This window comes from Typopeltis vanoorti, chromosome 1 (assembly GCF_054136105.1).
Source record: "Typopeltis vanoorti isolate ZY-2024b chromosome 1, IOZ_Tvanoo_1.0, whole genome shotgun sequence".
Taxonomy (NCBI): Eukaryota; Metazoa; Arthropoda; class Arachnida; order Uropygi; family Thelyphonidae; genus Typopeltis; species Typopeltis vanoorti.
In genome coordinates, this window is record NC_143549.1 from 82,426,686 (window position 1) to 82,436,451 (window position 9,766).

Consider the following 9,766-nt stretch of genomic DNA (forward strand, 5'->3'; position numbering starts at 1 on the left):
AGCGTTTGTCACTCTCGTATGTCCAGCGATTGGCTCTGATAATGAAATCATATTACGTTGTGTACATGAAACAATTTTTCGACACACTGGAAATTCCACAGCTACTCGTATGGAGGAAGTCTGTTAGATTCACTTGAAATACAAACCACAATATTCTACCAGAAAAACACTTCCGTTTAAAATGTCAGCGACAGGTGTTACTACAGTTATTCTAAGAAGCCAGAAGAAATACATCGAATTTCTTCTGGGAAACATTTTAAGACGTAAAATTGAAAATTTATTTCTGATGTGGCATTTCGTTTTTGTAAGAATATTCCTTAATATTTGTGGCATAAATATTCATTGTGCAAGACATGAGTTCATTTTTGCTCTTTAGAATGCTAGTTCTTGGAAGTGAAATCTGCCTATTGTTTGTGAAATTGGCACAATTTGCCTATTGTGCAGACTGCTGAGCAAACAAACTTCAATGAGATTCACGTTAACATTAGGTAAGGTTGTTTTTAGGAAATTTGCCTGCGAAATTCAAAAGTGAAAATAAACTAAAATCTCTTTAACATTCGAATAAAGAATATCTTTGGTATCGATGATATTTTACTGGTGTTCCATTTAAGAAATAGGATGTGTATTTGCATCTAAATTAAGTACGTAAATTGCAACTACTAAGAGAAACCTATCTATTTTGATGCTTCAGAGACTTTGTACTCTGAAATAGTTTTAAAGATTACTTCCACGAGACTGTCAATCATCCTGTATGAATAATGATAATGGTTAACAGGGCCGGCTGAAGCGGGCATGCAGAGCATGCGGTGCATGCGGGCGCCCTACGAAGGGGGCACCGCCGCTGGGACACGGTTCGTAAGTTCATTTTTAAGAAACAAAATTTTTATCATAAAAACAAAAAATTCTTAGAATGTATAAGGCCGGATACACCGAATAAAAAAAATTGTATATTGCCGCCTCTTTGATCAGCCGGCTGTTTATAATTTTGCAGTGAGAGTAGGCTAAATGCTTGCTTGCAGAATGTTGTGTCTACTGCAGTTTATCTAAAGTGAAACGGTGAACGGTTTTTATGCGCAGAAATGAATTTTCTTACAAAACATTTGTTACTAGTTAACCAGTCATAGGGTACACATCTCAGTAGGCTACTGACAGTAGCGCAGTGCGGACCATTATTTCGTCTCTGTGTCGTGTTGTGTAATAATTTCTTGTGGGTATGAAATAGAAATGGAATCAAAAATTAAAAGAAAAGTTATCCGGTGCACAAAATCGTAAGCTTCATGCTGCGAAAGAAGCAGCTATTAAGAAAAAAACTGGGGATCTTAATAAATTTGTTAAAATATTAAAATATTTTGATGCAGATTGTAACCAACTCGATACATCAGAAATCAGAGTTGAAGAACCGTGGACATCATCCAGTTCGCATGAAAGTACTATTGTAACTATTGAACAAGATTACAAGACGCATGATTTAAGTGAAAAACAGTTAGGAGAAGATTTAGTTGTAGTTGACCACGAAACTAACACATTGTTAGTCTCTGTAGATTTAGATCCAGGTGAATGGGGAAATATTGATGAAAAATTACGAGTTCTTTTAATTGAAATGGGGCCTGTTCAAAGGAAAAATATAATACATCCCTTTTGCTGTTGTTGCAAAGTTTTCGCACCTACTGAATCAAGTAGTCTTGTAGAAGGTTATAACAATTGGAGAAATGTAAGTACAACTTTGCATAGACATGAGACTAGTTTAACTCACATGAGAAATTTCTTAAAATGGAAGGAACTTGATAAAAATTTAAAAAGCAAAACTACTATTGATTGCCATACTCAAAGCGTGTATGAAATGGAAAAGAAACATTGGCCGAGTGTTTTAGAACGCTTGATTGAAATTATAAAATTCCTTGGTAGCCAAAATTTAGCTTTTCGCAAATTATCTGTTAAATCATATGAAAGGAATAACGGCAATTTTTTAAAATTAGTCGAATTGTTTGAGAAGTTTGATTCCGTTATGGAAAATCATGTTGAAAGAGCCCTACAAAAACAATAAAGTACACTATTTGAGTAAAGACAGTCAAAATGAAATATTGGAAACTTTAAGTAACGCAATCAGGGATACAATTTTATTATCGATTCGAAAATCTAAATATTATTCCATAATTTTAGACTGCACACCGTATGCAAGTAAAACAGAACAAATGACTATTATTATTCGTTTTGTTTCCTGTGACAATGGAATTGTCAAGATCATGGAAAACGTTTTAGGTTTTGCAGATATATCAGATTCCACAGGACGTGGTTTATGTCCAACAATAATGGAACAACTGGAAAAATGGAACATTCCCATTGAAGACATGCGAGGTCAAGGGTATGATAATGGGGAAAATATGAAAGGGAAAAAATATGGGCTCCAAAATTTGCTTTTGAACAAACCTCCTCGAGCTTTTTACGTGCGATGTGCTGCTCATAGTCTAAATTTAATCATTAACGATGCAGTCAAAGTGAATTCAGATACAATTAGTTTCGTTGCAATTATTCAAGAAATATAAAATTTCTTTTCATTCTCTTACAAACATTGGGCAATCCTTTTAAAGTTCGTAAAAAATTTAACATTGAAACAGCCATCAGAAACGCGATGGGAAAGTAAAATTAATGCAATCCGCCTTCTATGATATCAATTAGGAGAAATTTACGATACGCTTTTTGAAATTTTAAATAATGAAAATTTTAATAAAGAAACTCAGCATGAAGCACAAACATTATTTGTTAAAATAAAGGACTACACATTTATTTGATCTCTTATAACTTGGCATGATTTACTTAACAGAATAAACTCTGTGAGTAAAATGCTTCAAGACAAAAATATGAACATTGCACTTGCTTTACAATCTATCGAAAATTTAAAAATATTCTTACAAGAATATCGATCAGATACAAATTTTAAAGAAGTTCTAAAACGGCAAAATAACTGAGTGAAGAGGTGGATGGAGAACAAGAATTTAAAAACTGGTACGAAGGTTCGACGACGAAAGAAGACACGACAATTGGACTAAGATCTTTCATGACGAAACGCCACAATCACCAGAAGATATATTTAGAGTAATGTGTTTTATACACTTCTAGACGTTGCAATGTGTTCGTTAATAGAACGTTTTGAACAACTAAAAACATATTATGATCATTTCAATTTCTTGTATAGATTACTACAAATTAATAACGAAGATTTACGAAAAAAGTTTGTCGATTTAAAGATTTTCTTGATGGACGGTGACAATAAAGACGTAAATGAAATAGAACTGTATGACGAGTTACTTTCCGGGATATTTTTCAGAAGGATAATTCAAAACCCTTTCGATATTCTTAATTTTATTGTGTCCAATAATTTATCTTTCCCTAACTTTTCAATTGCTTTAAGAATACTATTAACCTTACCTGTTAGTGTAGCGAGCGGTGAACATTCCTTTTCCAAGTTGAAATTGATTAAAACCTACTTAAGAACAAGTATGCCAACAAAAAGCTTGTTAGTTTCTTATTGAAAATGATATATGTGCGGAATTAGACGTTAAGACCATTATTTCTAATTTTGTGAATATGATATCAAGACCCTAAATAAATAAAAAAATTTCAGTTATTTAATATATAATAAATATACGTTATATAATAAATATACTTAAAAAATTAAGTATATTTATGTAATTTAATTTTATTTTCTGTTATTGTGTAAAGATATCATTTTTTGAATACTTATATTAAATGTTCTAATTATTTCTGAATTCTTTTCTTATTTTCTCATCTATCTTGAGTTTCTTTTATTTTCCTGAAAGATAGTTCCACTTATAAACATTATTAAAAACGTTTTACAAGTTACTAAGAATTTAGTAACTTGTAAAATGCAAGAATTTTTTAAACTTTAATTCAAATAAATTTTAACTTTAATTAAAATTCATTTTAATTTTGTTAGCGATTCGGGTCGGTGAGAAGGCTATAATCCCTGTATCATTATATTCAACGATTAAAGTGAAGTGGCTTTATCAAAATTTGCTTTAACTTTTGAGAATTGTTTGAATATTCGGGTTTTTAACGATTATCCTGCCTAGTCAACACCCCCGGTCCGTTACATTTAGCGAACCAACGTGTGTTGCTGTTCTGTCAAAATTTATTTAAGAAATTTCAAATAATTTAAATTTTTATTATCGTAAAAGAACCACACACGCCCGGATCGTTACAGGGGCGCTTAGATAGAAATTGCATGCGGGCGGCAAAGACCCTAGCGCCTGCTCTGTGCCATTGCATCGGGCAAAGGTTGCAGCTCTTCTAAGTTTTACGGGAATTATTTTGGCTCTAAAAGGATACGTAGTTGGCTACCCCTGCTATATATATTTATTTATTCTCTTATTAAAAAACAGATTGTATTTTTTTCTTTTAATCAACACTTCATTAATAGTTTACGCAATATTGGAAAATTATGCATTTTGGATTGCAGAGAATATTATTCCCAAATTTTAATGTGATCGTTATCCTGTGAGTTTTTAAATTTCCTAATCATTGTTCGAAAGATACGTGGAAATGAACACAATATAATGAAGATGAATAACACTCCATATTGGAACTGTTAAAATTCATGTGACTCGTACCTTTACAAGGATGTTTGATGTTTAGTTGATAAAGGTACTTTGAAGCGGTATAAATGCAAATTTCGATATCCGTCTACTTCTTAGAATATCTGTAGTGGCACCTGTGACTCCTTGACTCACACAAGGAAGAGATATTTGCTGATCTGTAATTTGTTATTTTTATTCCAAGTAAAGTTCATAGACTTCCTCCAGAGCCGTGGAATTTCCAGTGTTTTGTTAAACTGCTGCATGTGAGGGATGTGATACGATTTTGTCGATGAATATTGTTCCTTGCAGGGAGTTAATCGCTACCCAGATTAGAATGTAACAAACACTCTTCAACCGTTCCAGTTGCACTCCTTCGGTTTAAGAAAAAAAACATTTTAGGCTACTTAATTAAGTTTCATTGTGGAGATTGAAAAAGTACTTCATTTATAATTATTTGTAACTATAATTGGGCAATGTTTGCAATGTTCTACAAAGTCGTGTTTCTTGTAATGTGCGTAGTGGGTCTACTTGCCTTGTTTGTGCCCGAGTCAAAAGGTAAGAGATGCTATTTACACACACAGATAGAGAGAGAGAGAGAGAGAGAGAAAGAGAGAGAGAGAGAGAAATACTATGATGTATAAATTTACACTTATATTTTGCTTATATATTTATAGGATGTCCACGTGTGGAAGTAGTTAGTCGCAGTGGATGGGGTGCCAGTCCAACAAAAGGATCTCTTCAGAATACGGGTCCTGCAAGCCACGTGTTTATTCACCACACAGCAGGTGCATCTTGTTCAAGTAAAACAAGTTGTATAAACATAATGAAGAGTACACAGAAATATCATCAAAATAATCGAGGTAAATCTTGTTTGTCACGAATTCTGAGATTATATTAATATTTATATGATGTTTTCTATTCCATTCGTTTTTGTGAACTTCATCATGTTAATCAGTAGAGAAATTTCAGTCTTTACTCTTTCTTCCACCACAACAAGAGTTTTAGCTGTACATTCTCGAAGTTAAGAGATTAATTTTTAAAGAATAATACATCATACGTAAGCATATTTAAAAGTGATTGGGAACAAATTAGTTGTTTGCAATTAAAGCAATAAGTTCCTACTAATTAATTAATAATTCCATTTATTAATTACAGCTAGAAAATAACCTGTTAGAGTCATAAAAATATACTCTTTGTAATATCATTCATGCACAGATTCATCACAGCAGTTGAATTTGCAGCCGACGATGGTTTGTAAACCGTAAATCAGTTGATTTATTTTTATTTATAGCATATAAGTTTTACATGACTAGAATTTTTTTTTAAATTTTTCCCCTCAAATGCGCTGATTTAAGTGAAATTTGAGATGAAGTAACAAATTTTATTTTTTTAAAGCTTAATAACGGATGGCATATTCTACTTTACTAATAGCTACTTACATTTTAAGAAATGCATTTAAATAAATAATTACAATTATCGCCAATTCCTTTTTTTATAATATGTGCTATTTACATATAGAAGAAAAAATCATTCTAACTTCCATAGCTCAGTCGGAAAGGCCTGGGCTCGAATTCCATTTAGGACAAGAAGAATCTTTATATAGCTAAGATTCCCAGGCTTGCATCTAATCATCGTCGACTGGGTTTAGAGTTTTTATCTGAGAGACGCATTGGATCATTAACAGTCTCCTTATTCTGCATTTGTAGACCAGATTTCCATATAGTTAAAAATAGACCTTTTTCTTTGCAGAAAAGTTTAACATAAAAAAGTAGGGGGGGTACGTGTTTGATATATACGTATAAAACACGTACCCCCACTTATTTATGTTTGATATGTTGTTTCATGTTCTTTAACATCTAGAACTGAACAATTTTAAGGACTCAAGGATTCTCAGATGCATTTTTATTTTCGATTATATTCTAAAATATTTCTCACATAAAACACTTGCCTATCACTCTTCAAAATTATGTTTGTTAGTAGAATTTACTTATTCAGTTTACTTAAAAAATGAATGTAATTTTATATTCCTTTGTTTTTAGGTTGGTCGGACATTGGTTACAGCTTCCTCATTGGAGGAGACGGCAGAGCATACGAAGGGAGAGGATGGAGGAAAGTCGGAGCTCATACTCGTAACTACAATACAAATGGCATAGGGATCTCATTCATGGGAAACTACCAAAACCGAAATCCAAGTGAAGCCATGTTGAATGCTGCCAAGAATTTAATAGCATGTGGTGTCCAAAGGGTAAGTAATTGATTATCTAACATTTTTGATGCACACTTTAGATATTATTTAGAGAAGCCATGTATATAATCAGACTCATGAACAAAAAAAAAAATTACAAAACGTGTAGTGGGATCATCAGTGTTTTTGGGAGAAATATATTAAGGAGAACAAAGAGAACAGAACTGTTAACGCATTTTTCGAATAATTCATGATTGAGGTCCTTAGGGAAGATAGAATGAGGTAGGCTGTTTCAGAGAACAGAAGGAGCGATGGAATGAAAGAGAAGAAAAGAAGTTTGTTCAGTAACTTTGAAGATGGATAATAAACGGATGTATTTTGGCCATCAGCTCCTCAGATTCTTACAATCTCTCTCTCTCTCTCTCTCTCTCTCTAAGAGGAGGAATGAAGGTGGCTATTTCAGTACAACATTGTTCATGAAGTTGCCTATAGAAGAGACTTAGGAAGGAAACAAGACGTCTGTGAGAAGTGATTGGAGTGAATCTGTGAGAGAAGGAGAGGATCGTTAGAGAATTACGAATTACACTTTTCAGTATAGCATCAAGCAATTTTAGACAGGCTTGGAGTGCACATCCCGCTCGACCGCGTGAGCAATATTATATTTAAAGTTGGGCTTGATTTTTTTAAAGTCTTAGCAGTTACACTGGCGAGAAGTAGTGTCTTCAGCGTATACAAGTCTGTCTTAGATTACAAAGAAATTAGCTGTAGATCGAGAGAGTGAATGAAATACACATTTTCAATGATTTATTACACGTTGGGACTCCGGGTTATAAAGAAGTTGGCTGTTAAGGATTTTTGAGAGAACCGAAGTTATATAAATTGGATAATATCTTGTTGAAAGATTTTCTCCTTTTTATTTTGGAATGAGTTAAACACAGTCTTGTTTCCATGCTGAATGGTAAATATCAATCGAATGCGTACGTGTTAATTCTGGACCTGTATTTAGTTGTTCTGAATGTAGAAAATCAGTCTAGAAAAAGTAATCGAAGACATCGGAGAGGTTATCAGAATTAGGAGAAGGTTGGGGATAGTAAATGCAACTAAGTTTGGTATGGAAATTTTGACCCAGAGCAGATCAACTGGAGGGGGGAGGAGAGGATTCAAAATACAGCCTTCTCTAACATGAGATGTCACTTCCGATAAATCCATACGTGCTGGCTTTCAACAGGCAGGAATTATTTATGAGTGTAGTTTGTGAAGTTCAGGTAGACGGTAGCTGTTGAGGTCACCAGCTGAAGTTTTGTTAGGAATAAGAAGTGGTTTGGATGACTGTAAGTGTCGGTGCACATCATATAAATAATATTAATGCCAGGGATGTTGGTGAAGTGAATATGAAAAATTTTTATCATTAATGTTTGTAGTTGAAGACTGCAATATCACGGATACTGGTTCACCGATCATTATCTAATGTGTACTTAATAACAGTAAAGGTATTTTACAAATTTATTATATGGATGCTACATTTGTGCGTTTCAATGTCTTCTCCCAATTTTTTCCACTCTTCCCTCTCAAGGGCCGTCCTCAATCTAGCCGCTTCTTGTTATTTCTATAATATCTTCTCTCCACCTCAACATCTGTCTTCCTCTGGATCTTTTGCTCTCGGTGAAAATTCAAACTGTAAAGAGGACTGTCCACCTCTCACTTTCATCTTGACTACACGGCCAACTTAACTGCACTTTAATTGCGTGAATTGTTGAATATCTTCAGCAATTTCGTGATCTGTCTGATATCTGTATCATTTCTCATTTTCTGTAGATTACCGAATGAACAGCTTAAGGATTTTATTAGTTGTTCATCAAAATTATATGCATTACCACTAAAACATAATGTACATTAAAGAGGATATTTATTTTTAGATGATTTGAGATAAAATTGTCTTTTCTCCTGTAGGGTGCAATAACCAACACTTACCAGCTCCATGGGCATCGCGATGCATCCTGCACTGCTTGTCCAGGGAACAGACTCTACGCAATCATCAAGACATGGTCACGATTTATAGGAGGAAGATTACCAAAATATTCCTGTTAAGGATAAGACGAATTCATTTAATAACACTTCAGTTATTTGCAATGCATACACACAATAATACCAACAATGTTTATTCTCAGTTTGATCTGAGAATCCATGTAATGAATATTTTGTTGAATAAAATTATCGTATTTTAATAAGCCAAGAACAGTCATGCTGTGTGTAATGTAAAATGTTTAATTGTCATGTAGGAGGATTTATTAACATTTAACTTGATCGCTTGTAACTTTCTTGCATAATGTTTTGTATAACATAGCTTCAACATTTAGAAATTAAAAAGGAGTGATTTACCATCTAAACCCTTCCTTGAATATTGTTTGATGTCTTAGTCTAATAAAATATACATATCAAATGACTACAGTTGAAGTGAATTTTTATTACGTTATATACATATTCCAGTGAAAATGTTATGATCACTTATTTCACAATCGGCTATTCCATCTCGCCAGCATACATGCTAATACTGGAGGTGTGTGATGTACTCTTCATTCGAAGTTGCTGATTGATAAAGACAAGGGAATGATCCCATGAACTTCGAAAAAGGCGTGCTTGTAGAATATCGATTGAAGGGCCGCAGTATCCAGAAAACGGTTAGGCTGTTGAGTAGTGCTGAAAATTGCGGTTTCAAGAACTGGAAGGGCACCCAGGCAGAACATCAATAGACAAGCTAATGGTCACGATCATGCCTCTTCGTTGCTCGTAGTAAACAAGCTATCACGCCTTGCGCAAGCCCCTTAAACACTTGAGGAACGGCTGACGATGAAACATAACACAGCACCCACATTGAAGGGTATGAGCCTTCGATGTTGGTGCCCATTAAAGTCACCCATGACGCCATCGAATGATTGTGCATAGTTTTCATCTGAGAGACGTTATTGGACCAATTAAGACTGGAAAG

The 9,766-nt window shown here is 33.8% G+C and overlaps 1 protein-coding gene across 1 annotated transcript; it reads left to right on the forward strand.

Moving 5' to 3' along the window:
- The first annotated feature begins 4,802 nt into the window (after positions 1-4,802).
- On the forward strand, positions 4,803-9,226 carry LOC150110152 (peptidoglycan-recognition protein SC2-like). The gene is made up of 4 exons (XM_090398149.1): positions 4,803-5,150; positions 5,270-5,455; positions 6,635-6,840; positions 8,731-9,226. Exons 1-4 carry the CDS (start codon positions 5,069-5,071, stop codon positions 8,866-8,868), a joined length of 612 nt encoding a protein of 203 aa, XP_090254275.1. The 5' UTR covers positions 4,803-5,068; the 3' UTR covers positions 8,869-9,226.
- Positions 9,227-9,766: the final 540 nt, after the last annotated feature.

What these genes read in the sequence shown, in the direction of transcription:
- LOC150110152 (XM_090398149.1), top strand. Translation starts at nt 5,069, where the DNA reads ATGTTTGCAATGTTCTACAAAGTCGTGTTTCTTGTAATGTGCGTAGTG. An exon ending in GTTTGTGCCCGAGTCAAAAG is followed by an intron (nt 5,151 to 5,269) that starts GTAAGAGATGCT and finishes ATATATTTATAG; the next exon opens with GATGTCCACGTGTGGAAGTA. An exon ending in ATATCATCAAAATAATCGAG is followed by an intron (nt 5,456 to 6,634) that starts GTAAATCTTGTT and finishes CTTTGTTTTTAG; the next exon opens with GTTGGTCGGACATTGGTTAC.